The sequence below is a fragment of the Bipolaris zeicola genome, assembly GCF_000523435.1.
Source record: "Bipolaris zeicola 26-R-13 unplaced genomic scaffold scaffold_189, whole genome shotgun sequence".
NCBI lineage: Eukaryota > Fungi > Ascomycota > Dothideomycetes > Pleosporales > Pleosporaceae > Bipolaris > Bipolaris zeicola.
The window spans coordinates 1-12753 of NW_006912238.1; the positions used below are offsets into that span (position 1 = coordinate 1).

General features: G+C 51.1%; 6 protein-coding genes across 6 annotated transcripts; 3 read left to right on the forward strand and 3 right to left on the reverse strand.

Annotated features, from left to right (window-relative positions):
* Nucleotides 1-607: 607 nt before the first annotated feature.
* COCCADRAFT_105405 (uncharacterized protein) lies at nt 608-2621 on the forward strand (the record flags this gene model as incomplete). The annotated part of the gene is made up of 4 exons (XM_007717639.1): nt 608-667; nt 733-755; nt 846-2434; nt 2488-2621. 4 exons carry the CDS (start codon nt 608-610, stop codon nt 2619-2621), a joined length of 1806 nt encoding a protein of 601 aa, XP_007715829.1.
* A 705-nt stretch (nt 2622-3326) lies between these two features.
* On the forward strand, nt 3327-4290 carry COCCADRAFT_105410 (uncharacterized protein; the record flags this gene model as incomplete). The annotated part of the gene is made up of 3 exons (XM_007717640.1): nt 3327-3409; nt 3457-3836; nt 3887-4290. The coding sequence occupies 3 exons, from the start codon at nt 3327-3329 to the stop codon at nt 4288-4290; spliced, it is 867 nt and encodes a 288-aa protein (XP_007715830.1).
* Nucleotides 4291-5314: 1024 nt separating this feature from the next.
* Nucleotides 5315-7170, reverse strand: COCCADRAFT_105445 (uncharacterized protein; the record flags this gene model as incomplete). Its single annotated transcript, XM_007717641.1, has 3 exons — nt 5315-6580; nt 6627-6721; nt 6771-7170. The coding sequence occupies 3 exons, from the start codon at nt 7168-7170 to the stop codon at nt 5315-5317; spliced, it is 1761 nt and encodes a 586-aa protein (XP_007715831.1).
* A 442-nt stretch (nt 7171-7612) lies between these two features.
* Nucleotides 7613-9688, forward strand: COCCADRAFT_39826 (uncharacterized protein; the record flags this gene model as incomplete). Its single annotated transcript, XM_007717642.1, has 3 exons — nt 7613-7997; nt 8050-8459; nt 8516-9688. The coding sequence occupies 3 exons, from the start codon at nt 7613-7615 to the stop codon at nt 9686-9688; spliced, it is 1968 nt and encodes a 655-aa protein (XP_007715832.1).
* Nucleotides 9689-9760: 72 nt separating this feature from the next.
* COCCADRAFT_39827 (uncharacterized protein) lies at nt 9761-10426 on the reverse strand (the record flags this gene model as incomplete). The annotated part of the gene is made up of 3 exons (XM_007717643.1): nt 9761-10036; nt 10099-10207; nt 10275-10426. The coding sequence occupies 3 exons, from the start codon at nt 10424-10426 to the stop codon at nt 9761-9763; spliced, it is 537 nt and encodes a 178-aa protein (XP_007715833.1).
* Nucleotides 10427-11000: 574 nt separating this feature from the next.
* COCCADRAFT_7999 (uncharacterized protein) lies at nt 11001-12311 on the reverse strand (the record flags this gene model as incomplete). The annotated part of the gene is made up of 3 exons (XM_007717636.1): nt 11001-11038; nt 11088-11647; nt 11698-12311. The coding sequence occupies 3 exons, from the start codon at nt 12309-12311 to the stop codon at nt 11001-11003; spliced, it is 1212 nt and encodes a 403-aa protein (XP_007715826.1).
* Between the last annotated feature and the right edge of the window lie 442 nt (nt 12312-12753).

Here is a 12753-nt window from a genome sequence, read left to right on the forward strand (position 1 = left end):
TGTGTGTGTGTGTGTGTGTGCACTGGGAATATTGGGGTTGGTGGAGAAGCGAGGGTTGGAGTTTGGAGGTGAGTGAGGGCATCATCCATTGCACGGAAGGAGCTCCCGCGCGACAGACGGCAGGCGAGACAGAGACAAATGAGTCAGCCTCCTGCGGGTATCCATGTCGCTCCCGCTGTGCCTTGGGGCTTACCCCCAGGATTATTATTTGTTGTAGTTCGCTGAGGATATTATTTGCGTGTCCTGAAATACCGTCTGAACCGAAGTAATTGCAGCGCTCAGGCAACGCGCCCAATATATTAGGCATCCCATCCCTACTTGAGCCGGACGGGGATAGTGCTCAGGACTGGCGCGGGGTCTGTTGCCTCCCAAGCCGCATGCATTCTGCACCATTGCCGCCCCTTCAGATCCCCACAGTACTGCTGCTGCCATTATCTGTGAGAAATAATCCTTTCCAGCACTATCCGCCAGAAGCCTATTCGGTCCTGGCGTAGCTGGTCCGTCTTGTCTCCAACTCTTGTTTCCCCACGCGATCAGGTCCGAGTCCTAAGCGAAGACACAAGGACCTCGACGCGAAGTCTTACCAGCATGCACGACATTGTTCGTGATGCCAGCATCCTCTACAGGCCCTCCTAAGCCTCGAAAACCCCGCCCTTCAAGAGCGCGAGTAAGTCCACGCACACCCAACCTTTGTCCCGTTTTCACTGACCCGACGTTTTCCGCCCTCAACAGGGTCTACGCACAACAACCGGTTGGTAAGCTCGCCGTGCCATTGCTCCAACGCGTCACAAAGACCCGCTGGACAATCAATCCTGCTGCATCACAACTCCTGCTAACCCGCCTAGTCTTACGTGTAGACGGAGAAGGGTCAAATGTGACGAACTCAGGCCTCGCTGTGCAACATGCACAAAGTCAGACCGAGAATGCGTCTACTCATCCTCAAAGGATGTGTTGGCAGACACAGCAAGCACCGTGTCAGGCTCGGTGCAGTCCACGTCGCCTGCACATGAAGACGCCTCTTCGTCTGCTGCCTTTTCACCTGCCTCCACAGCCTTTTCACCGGGTTCAGCTGCCTCTGCTAGAAGACCCCTTCCTCGGGAAATCGATCCCCAGGTTTGGCAAGCCTCACCTGAACTCTTGTTTGAGTCTCCTTCCACTGTCATCAATTCTCTGCCATCGCCCAATTCCGCCCCACTAGCTTACTACGACTTGCTTGCCGAAGATGCCATGAACAATATTGACAAGTATAATCTGAATCTCGACCTCGAGAGGACTGCCATGTCGCGAGCTCAAAGCCCCGAAGCAGCAACGCCGAATGTAGATCCTCAGCTAGGCCAACAGGACCAAACAGCCGAATCCGACTCTCAGATGCAAGAGCAATGGAACTCGACCGAAGTTATACCCATTACAGACGGTGAGCTTGTTCTTTTCAGGCACTACGTCAATGTCATTGGACCCATCCTGGATCTGAGTGACCCTTCCAAGCAATTCACCACGGTTGTACCCGCCCTAGCCGTTCACAATGTGGGTTTGCTAAAGTCCCTGCTTGCTGTAGCCGCGCGTCACATGGCGCTCTTGAGCGAGCCGCAACTTCACCAACTCAGCCTCCAAGACCATGCACCGAACCCCGAAAGCACCAGTGCCAATTTACGAAACCCGTTACTTCAAGTCGCAACACAGTATTACTACGAAACGCTGCATTATCTCTCCAAGAACCTCTTCTACCCTTCATACTCGAAATCGAGGGAAATCATCTCGACCTCCATCCTCATCAGCACATATGAGATGTGGGACTCTGAGGGCCAATACAGCAACGGTGCATGGGAAAGGCATCTTCGTGGCATATTTTGGATTCAAAGGAGTCAAAACAACAATGGAGAATGCAGGGATCCGCTGCGAAGGGCTGCTTGGTGGCAGTGGCTACGTCAAGATTCGTGGGTTGCTTTTCGTGAAGGGCGACGGGTTCTGACTATATGGAGGCCTACCAAGCGTTTGATGGACCTGAACCCCGACGAATTAGCTCTGCGTATCGTGTACATTTGCGGAAGGTGTATAGACTTTGCTGCGACTGAGAAAAAGTATGACATAAATACGCGCATTGAGCAAGCCGGAAAGCTCCTCCAAGCGCTTGAAGATTGGCATAAAGCGCTTCCTTCTTCGTTCCAACCCATCTATCGAGGGCCCCCACTTAGATCAGGTGAATCATTCACACCCATCTGGATCCACCCTCCTTCGTTTGCGGCTGCCATTCAGAGCTTTCACGTGGGACGGATCCTGGTTCTCATCAACCAGCCATCGATAGGAGGTATCGATGAGTTTAGAGTTCGACAACGAGCCTTGGATGAGAGTGTCGAAGTGATATGCGGTATTGCGTTGTCCCATCAATCAAAAGATATGTCCAGTGCCATGTGCAATATCCAGGCCATTTACACCGGTAAGCATGCAACCATTAAATACGTTATTTAAAATTATGCTTACAATTGATAGCTGGTATAAGCGTACAGGACCCAGTCAAGCAGACGGCGATCATGCATCTTTTGGAGCAGACTCTTGACATTACAAGATTCCCGCCAAAAACATTACTCGCGGACCTTGCCAAATACTGGAGTACTGAATCATGATTAAAACTCTAGTACTCAAATCCCACCCCCACCCCCACAACCGTGTACATATGCCGACATGCGTGCTTAGCACATTTGCCGCAGTACTCCGCTCGTACGATCAGACGAGGCCCCACTACGCAGCTAAAGTCAATCTTTGATTGAACCGTTCCGTTAGCCCAATCTTATGTTAACGTGGCTAGGTACTGAGGCCAGAAACGAACATAAACAACGCCTAAGAACTACGGGACGCTTTGAGCGTACCGGGGCGGATGTCGGGGGGTTACTGGAATCGCTTCCGCTCCCCACAAAATCCATCGCGGGGTGAGGCTCAATAGGATGGGGTAAAAGCGGGGTGCAGGTTACTGAGAGTGGGCCTTCCCGGTGGTCTGCATGTTTGTGCCTCGTGTCGAGGTACAGCCGCGGCACATCTGTTTCCGCCCTTGCAGCGGGCACCAACTCTCCCTCCCGCTCTGCTCAGCCATATCATACATACAGCATGAGGAGGATTGAGGCTGCTCGTCTCGCGCTCCAATCAGCGACCCAGCATCTCCGTGTTTCCTCCGACATTTGGTCCGCCGTCATGTCATCATGTAAAGTTTCAGTTCCGAGCCCTCTCGGAATTGTGAATCACAAGCACAAAGCCACCATACATTCTTGCGACCAATTTGTCTGCACTGTTGTTGAGTCTGCTACTCTCATATACACATATTCAACTTGGTCATCATGACTATCAGCAAAGAAAACCGTACACTGTCCATCCTTAACGCCGCCGAGGCAGGCAACTACGGCGTCATGGCCGCCATTGCGTAAGACAGCACGTCCGGAGACCTTGCGAAAAACTAAGGAATTTCAGATACAACTTGGAACAATTGACTGCACTGGTGCGCGCAGCCGAAGCCAAACGATCTCCTCTCATAATTCAACTTTTCCCATCAACGCTCAAGCAGCTACCCTGGCTCGCTCACGCTGCCGCACATGCCGTCAAAACAGCCACGGTACCACTTTCTCTCCACATCGATCACGCACAAGATGTCGAACACATCCGGGACATCATTGAAACCCTGCCTGTAGACTCTGTCATGGTGGATATGTCACATTATGACGAGGCCGAGAACCTGGACAAGACTAGGATACTCACCAAGGAGTGTCACAACAAGGGAATTGCTGTTGAAGCTGAAAGTGGAAGAATTGAAGGCGGCGAGGATGGTATTGCTGATACAGGAGATCTTGAGGGTGAGAATACCTGCATTTCAAATTCTCAATCAGTTACTAGATTTCAACAGCTCTCTTCACATCACCCGAGGACGTCGATAATTTCATCAACGCCGGTATCGACATCCTAGCCCCTTCCATCGGCAACATACACGGCGATTACGGTCCCGCTGGCCCCAAAGAAGGTCAATTGCACTACGATCGCCTCGAATCAATAAACAAACAGGTCAACAAGCGCGTACGCATCGCCCTACACGGCACCAACGATTTCCCTCCAGAAGTCATGCAGCGCTGCATACGATCCGGCGCCGTCAAGCTCAATGTAAACAAACTGTTGCTCGAGGCCGGTAACAATATCCTGCGGAAGAATGCGTCGACAACCTTGCTGGCAAAGTTGATCGATATGCAAATGGAGGCAATACAGAAGGAGACGGAGAGCTGGATGGATATCTGTGGAAGTAGTGGGAAAGCTTAAAGGACGTAATTGTTGGGTTAGGGTAGGATGGAGGATATATACCCCATGTTATCATGTTCATTCAGCCTCTTGGAGTGTCTGAATGAGTAAAACTAGAAATAAATCATCGATTTAATATCCAGAATTGCACAACGATCCCCCTTTTTTCTCTTCCTGGCAATCCTATTCCTATACCAGCCAGCTCTCTCGTACATTTAAGGAAAAAATTGAAAATCTAGGACACTTCTCGTTTGTTGTATGGCAATCCGCTTCTCACCTTTAATGCCCCCCCAAAACACGTTAACAGATTACCAAAAAAAGATTTCTTTACCCTGTGACCCTAAGCAACTCGTTCTCCACTCGATGCAAAAGATAACGTTCGCAACGGCAAAAAATAAACTCAGAAAAGAACTCAGAACGAGGTCTTGCCCGGAATCGAACCGGGGTTGCCGGAAATCGTCTGATGTCAGAATCAGAATCCGGAGTGATAACCGCTACACTACAAAACCGATGCTACTTTTTACTCTCATTGTATAAATATAGTACAACAAAAGAATGTGACCACGCTCGCGAGAGGACAAAAAGAACTGTGGAAGTGCAAAGAATTGGCGGTGTGTTTGGGTAGGTAAAAGTTTGGAGTTTGGAGTTTGGAAGGTGGGGCAAGGTGGGGTTGAGGGGTAGTTTTGAGAAAACAAACTAGGATGGTGGGTATGGGTTGTTTCGAAGTAGGGGTAGCAATTGTATCTTACAAGACACAGAAAATGATGAGTAAGAAGGAAGATGGGTGTGGGTTAGAAGTGGGAGTCGGATAATTGACAGAATGTGTTGTGTAAGAATCTTAATGCCTAACGTCTCAGATCGAAGAAAGGGCAATTTTTTGAAGGATGCTGGTGGTGTTTATTCGTATAAACGGCTAGGTACAACACTTCACTCTTCGTGTTGAATGAGGGCTTAACAATATTTAAATATCTTGTCGTGTACAGCAAAAAAGGCCGATATGCATTATATTCTATCTTCACTTACCCTCCTCCCACCACACCCCACCCTACGAAAACGAAGGCTGCAACTTCCCCGCCACCCTCTCCAACACTCTCTCGGGCAACAAACTCTCATACACATGCGCCACCCACTCACAGCACACGCGCCGCGTAAACGCCGGATCAATAATCTCCTCAATCCCAAACGCATTCGCCGTACGCACCGGATTCATCAACCGCTTATACTCCGCTTCGAGCTCTTTATACCGCTTCTCACGTGCTTCTTTACCTTGCGTCCGCTCAACCTCCTTGAGCTCAAACGAGTGTCCCACTTCAATTCCGCCTTCTAGCGGTAACGAACCCCAGGTCCCAGACGGCCATGCAACGCGCATGCGCGGGTCCCGGCAGTCTAGCATGACGCCGCCGGCGACGCCGTATACGCGGCGCACGATGACGTTGAAGATGGGCATCGTGGTGCTGTAGTAGGTCCGGGCGAGTGTGATTCCATGGCGCATGGTGGCGCTGCGTTCTGCGACGGTGCCGATGGCGTAGCCGGGTATGTCGACGAATTGGAGCAAGGGGATGTTGAAAACGTCGAGAAATTTTAGCATCCGGGTTATTTTTTGGGAGCCGAGGGCGTCGAGGGCGCCCGCGTTGACTTCGCAGTTTAGGGAGACGATGCCGATGGGTTTGCCGGAGAGGCGGGCGAGGCCCACGATGGCGGTTGTGCCCCAGAGAGTGCCGATTTCGAAGAAGGAGTTTTGGTCGACGACTTCGGTGATGATGGTGCGGGGGTTGTACATTCGGTTTTTGGCTCGCGGGATGATTGAGCGGAGGGTTTCTGATGTGCGGTCAATGGGGTCGGTGCAGTCGATTGTTGGGGGGAGTTTTGTGCCGCAGTCTGGAAGGTAGCTGAGAACTGTTCGGATTTGTTCGAAACAGCCTGCTTCGTCTGGTGCTAGGTTGTCGATTGTGCCGTTTGTACAGTGGACGGCGGGACCTCCAAGGTCTGTTACTGACAGATCTTCTTCGAATGTGGCGTTCTTAACGACGTTTGGTCCGGCATTGAATAGTGATCCAATATCTCCAGCCATGACGGAGAAGTGGCAAGCAACTACACGTGCAGCTCCTAGGCCAATGGCAGGACCCAGGACCGCACCCAGGTTTGGTATGCCCGAATTGAGTTGGTTGACAACGTGTTCGAAAGCTGGCAGTGGTGGAATGTAGGAGTAACCCCATGAGCGAATTGTAGTGACAGAGCCTCCACCAGAAGAGCCATCTACAAGCTTTACAATCGGCAGTTTAAGTGAAAGGGAAAGTTTCTCCATATACAACTACATCCATGAGCATGCGCGTAAGCAAATGGGCATTTGAACATACCGTCTTTTCCATCAACGAACCGTCAGCATGCCCAGCACGTATCGAAAAGTCATCAGCCGTAAAAACAATTTTTCTTCCTCTTAACTTTCCAAACCCTGCACTCTATCAGTATCTCTAGCTTACCAAATCTCTAATAAAACATACCTTGCACATTATTCGAAGGTACGTATTCTTCCGGCTCTTCCTTCGACGGTCCCAGTTGCTTCCACTTCACAGTCCCACTAACACTACCGACCTCCTGAAAACTCCCCTCATCAAGCAACTGCTCGACTCGCTCGCGCACCCATAATTTGCCTGCCTGTTTCTGGCGCAGGTAGCCTCGATTGCTAGTATCAGGAGTCGCAGCGCTCTTACGGAGCGTCGCAATCTGACCAAGGATATCCGAGTAATCAGCTGGTAAATCTGAATGTGCAGCCTTTCTCCGCCGTCGCTTCGGCGTGTTGGGCGCAATGTGCGAGCTGACCTGCTCAAGCCTAGCTTTCGCAGAGTCGGATGGCGTTGACGCGTCTGCGGGTGGGGAGTTCTTCTGTTCGTCGCCAGCCATTGTGAGAAAATCAAAGGTCAGAATCAATTGCTTTACTACTACAAAACAGAATTCTGGCGAGGAGACCCTGTCAAGAAAGTCATATTGGAGGGAGTTGACCTGATACACAGGTGGTGCCGTCGAATGTTGGGGTAACGCCGGGGTACCGAGGTATGTTTTCCGCATGCAGACTAGTCGACGGCAACGCCGAAGTCGTTCGACCCAGATCGTCGTCGCATTGGGTCTGAATAGTGCGGATGTTACGTATCGTTTGGTAGATATAGGCAGGGCTCATATCTGAAACGAGCCAGATTCCTCTCCGTTTGTACTTTGGAATCAACGTTACCTTTCCTCTGCCGTGACTGACCCGCGTACCAGAGTCACTCACAGGCGCCGAACAAGTGACTTCTCTCACCTGTGAAAAAAGATTTGCTTAGTCTTGACTGGACTTCAGCCAAAAGAGATGGATCGACCACCGCAAAAACCCATCAAGCGTCTTTTGATCGCAAATCGAGGAGAAATAGCAACTCGCATCATCTCCACAGCCCGAGAACTCGACATTGAAACGTACGCCATCTATACTTCTGGCGATGAAACGCATGCTGTACGGGCAGCCCATGCGATTCAGCTAGAGTCTGCAGCAACATTTATGAGCATCGATAAACTCATTGAAATCATCAAGCAGCACCAGATTGACGCGGTGCACCCTGGATATGGTTTTCTGTCAGAGTCGGAAGACTTTTGCAAAAGAGTGTGGCATGAAGCAGGTACCGTAGTTGTTGGTCCTGGGTGGGGTATTCTAAGTAATACTGGGGACAAGCTTAGAGCAAGACAGCTTGCTGAAGCCTGTACGTGACATGTAACATCAATTGTCATTTAGTCAAACTAACCTCTGCTCAGGCAACGTCCCGATATCTCCAGCACTCGAGAAACCCACCAACAAAGTCGAAGATGTCCAGCAGTTTGCCGCAAGAGTTGGTTATCCTGTTATGGTCAAGGCTGTAGACGGAGGTGGTGGTCGTGGTATCAGACTGATTCGCAATGAAGAGGAACTCGCTTCCTCGGTGAAACGAGCAGTTGAAGAGAGCCCTTCGAAGAGCGTCTTCGCCGAAAAAGCAGCAGTAGACGGCTTCCGCCACGTCGAAGTCCAAATCATTGGCGACGGTGCAGGAAACGTAACGCACCTCTGGGAGCGCGAATGCAGCATCCAACGCCGCTATCAAAAAGTCATCGAATTCGCCCCCAGCCTCGTCCCTAACCGCTCTCTTATAGCAAAAATAATCGAAGATGCCCTGAAAATGGCTCGACACGTTCGTTCCCCCAAATCCTTCAACCCATCAATACCCAAGACTAACATCTTGCAAAGATATCCTACTTCTCCCTCGGCACCTTCGAATTCCTCGTCCACCCCACTACCCAACTCTACTACTTCCTCGAAGTAAACCCACGCCTCCAAGTCGAACACACAATCACCGAGGCTCTTTCAACCACCGACATCGTAAAGTCGCAACTCCTCCTCTCCCAAGGCGCCACACTCTCCTCCTGCGGTTTACCCCTTCCCCCGCGCTCCCCCTCCACACCCCCCACCGCGCACTCAATCCAACTCCGCATCACAGCCGAAAACACGCAATCCAACTGGTCTCTGTCCATCGGCAAAATCCCTTCCTTCACCTTTCCAGCCGGAAACGGTATAAGAATCGATACGCATCTGCTCGCCAACCGCCCCAGCATCGTAAGCAGCGACTTCGACAGTCTGATAGCCAAAGTCGTCGTTACAGCGTCGTCGTGGGCGGATGCGGTGAGAAAGGCGCAGAGAGCGCTAGATGAAACGTTCATTGCGGGTGTAAAGACGAATATCGATATGCTCAAGGCGATAGTGGCGCATCCGGATTTCCTCGCTGGACAATGCGATACGCAGTGGTTGGAAAGTCGGCAAGCGGAGCTTCTCCAGCAAAGTCAGGTCTTCGCTTCCAAGGTGCAAGGGAATGGACTTGATGCGGGAACTGCAGCGGCGGCGGGAGCAGCAAATGGGGCTGTAGCTGCGCCGAATACGCTATTTAGGAAGGGAGATGCGTGGGCGCTTGGGTTGGTGGCTAAGGACGAGAAAAATGCAGTGCAGAGTCATTTGGAAATCACGCGTGTGCTAAGGAATGATTTCCCGGCTGAGCTGATGGCGGATGTGTTGTTTACTACGGCGGGGGCGGAGGGACCAAAGGCAGTGCCGTATACGATTACGCTGGCGGCTACGTCTGCCAGTGCGGCGGCGGCGACGGCACAGCATCGGAGGGGGAATGTGGCGGATGCGTCGCATGTTGTTATTCCTTTTCCTGGGAAGCTGGTCGAGGTGCTGGTGGATGAGGGGGATGTGGTTAAGGAAGGGGATGTGATTTGTGTGGTGCAGCAGATGAAGATGGAGCTCGAGGTTCGGAGTCATCGACGCGGACGGGTGAGTTGGGTGTTGGAAGTTGAGGACGGGGAGGATGTGGGCGAGGGAACGTTGGCGGCTGTTGTTGAGATTGAGAAAGATGCACGGTTGTAGCTTCTGGTATTGCGGTGTCTATCATATTGAACAGCAATGTATATGTATGTATATGAAATGCTGATGCAAAGTCTACATAGTCTCACACTTTATAGTCGTATGAACATTTCCCTGTGTTGCCCTGCTGTACGGGCACACTTCTCTTGCCTTGTTGACTACTTTCTCTAGTTCCTGCTCAGAGAGACCTCGTACTTTGACTAGCAAGTTGACACGCAGCCCCAGGTCGAGTTCCTTCATGCTGCCAACAAGCTCGACTGTCGATTCTACAATAGAGTCTTTGGGCGTGGTGGGCATCTTGATGCCGAGCGAGGCTGCGGAAGCATTCATTGCGGATTGGAAGCATGCACCCTAATATATTCAATTAGCAGGGAAACTCCAATGATAGATATGGAGCATGTAGAAGGACGTACATATCCCGCAGCGAAGAGCTCTTCGGGATTGGTTTTTCCCTTGTCGCCTGCGCCACCGAGAGCCTTGGCCATTGTCAATTCCACTTTGAGGTTTTCACCGTCGACATGGCTGGAGTAATCTTGTAAGTTTCAATTCTTTCGGTGCTATGCATAAACTTGAGAAATTCCTGGCGTACCCTGTCCGTGCTCCGACAACTTTGGCGCGCGCAGAGTAGAGGTGAGGTGCTGTCTCAGTGTTCAGAAAACGACGGCATGGTGCTGCGACAACGTTTCGCTGTGAGATTCGGAGAGCCTGGCGAAGCATGGGTGTAAAGATTCGGCTGGCCATTTTGCTGTATGAGCTTTTTCTAACACTGGGTGTCGTTTTACGACTTGAAAGGCTTAATGTGAATGTTGTGTGTAGGAAAAGTAGGAGAGAAAGAACTTCGTCAAAAAATTCTCAGTGACATAGATTCAACAGTAGCGCAGACACCTAGGAGCTATGACAGCTGTGACGTTGTTGCTCCCATCGACTGGTTCTACTCCGGACTAAATGTAAAAAGTCATGACGTTTGCGCGAGAGGATCTGGTGGAGCTTAGTGATTTAGCGCAAGGGACTCCCGCCGCTAGAGGGAAGCGAAAATCTGGGGAAAGTGTAAGCTTATGTGGAGTAGGGTAGGTATACCGATGAAATAATGACGATCTCACGTGTGGAGTATCACGCTACAAACACGTGGATTGCAAAACAGGTTCGGGAAAGCTTGTCACTGATATTCTGCATAATAACCACATGGCAAGGAAGCTACCGACGATGCGGGGCATTGAGATTACGCTCGACAAAGACATGAAATAAACGACAACTCTAGTTGCTTGTGAAAGTCGTAAAATATTTATTTTGAATGCGCTATCTATCGTATCTTCGTTTAGTAATCTAATGTCTTCTTGATGGCGTCGTACACCCCTGATCAAATCAGCATAAGATAAGTGATTGGGGAAATCTGTTGACCTACTTGTAACATCGGGAATAACAAACTGCTCAAACATGAGACCTGTATGGGTAGCCCAACCTGTCACTCTCTTGACTGGAGCCTCTAGTCTTAGGAAAGCCTTTTCTTGAATGGTCGCAGCAACCTCTGCTCCAACGCCGGCATTCATCATGCTTTCGTGCACTACGACTGCTCTACCAGTCTTCTTGACGCTTTCTAGTACAGTTTCCCGGTCCCAAGGGTAGATGGTCCGGAGGTCAATCAGCTCTACACTGCATCCAAAGTCCTTCTCAGCGGCTGTTATGGCGGCCGAACATGTGTATAGTGGGGTGCCGTAGGATATGATTGTCAGATCCTTGCCGGTCTTGAGAACTTCCGCCTTGTCGAGAGGAAGATGGTACGCATCCACTGGGACCTGCTCAACAGCGGCACGGTAGAGTATCTTGGGTTCCATAAAAATGACGGGGTCTGGGCATTGGATGGCCGAAAGGAGAAGGCCCTTTGCTTGTACGGGCGAGCGGGGTATTACAACGCGTAGACCAGGCGTATGGGTGAAGAGAGCTTCTGGTGATTGTGTGTGATAGCTGAATGATGTGTTAGCATATTTTCAGGACAATGCTGAGTAGCGTCATACAGAGCACCGTGTCCGACACTTCCAGTTGGCATGCGTATAACCAAACCACCGCAGTTGACGCCAGTGCTACCTGATCGATATCTGTACTTGGCGGCTTCATTGTGGATTTGGTCGAATGCGGGGAAGACATAGTCGGCGAATTGGACCTCTGCGACAGGCTTCATGCCCTCGGCAGCGGCTCCAATGGCAAAGCCGACTAGTCCTTGCTCGCTCAGTGGTGTGTTGAAGACGCGCTCTGTGCCAAAATCGCCAGCCAAGTTCATTGTACACCGGAAGACACCGCCAAACTGGACATCTTCTCCAAAGACCAGGACTCTTTCATCTGTCTGCAATGCATGTCGCAGGGCCTCGTTGATTGCAGTATACAGGTTGATGCGCTTTGTCTGGCCATTCCGTATCTCTGCAGGCAGCTCGGGGTTGGAGAGGGTCGACTTGGCAGTGTGATTGAGAATCGGGGTGGTGTCGTACTCGACGGTGCCGTTGAGGCGTGCACCAGGTGCGGCGGCAGAGTATGGCCTGTTGGGAATGCGGGTGTGACAGCGAGGGCGAAGCAGTGTTTGGCGCCGCAGCAGGTAGTGGGACAATGTGCGAGGGGATGGTGTTTTTGAAGCCATTATTTGTTTGTGATGGAAAGCAATGCGTCTACCCAACAGCAACAGCAGCTGCTTTGAAAAGATACATGAATAGAGGTCATGGTGGGCGTAGACAGAGACAGAGGAGCCGACGGTTAACGAAGCGGCTAACGGCGGCTCTCTGTGTCGAGAGAGAGAAGCAGCACGTGATAACTTGATCACGTAAGAAATGGCAAGCCACCGTGAAGCCACATCGGATGAAGCCACATCGGATGACGCCAGCCGGCACGACCAGCCCTTGGCACACCAAAATGCCTCACCCCATATAAAAATGTACAATGACGCCGTTGGTTCCCAGACCGTTGGCACGGTGGAGACGTGACTAAGGGCACGTCTCTTGCAGCAGCCGCCTCGGCTATTGTCCGTCACTTTGTATGTAGGCTGGTTTCTGCGCGCGGGGCTGCAAAGACAGTAAATAGTATGG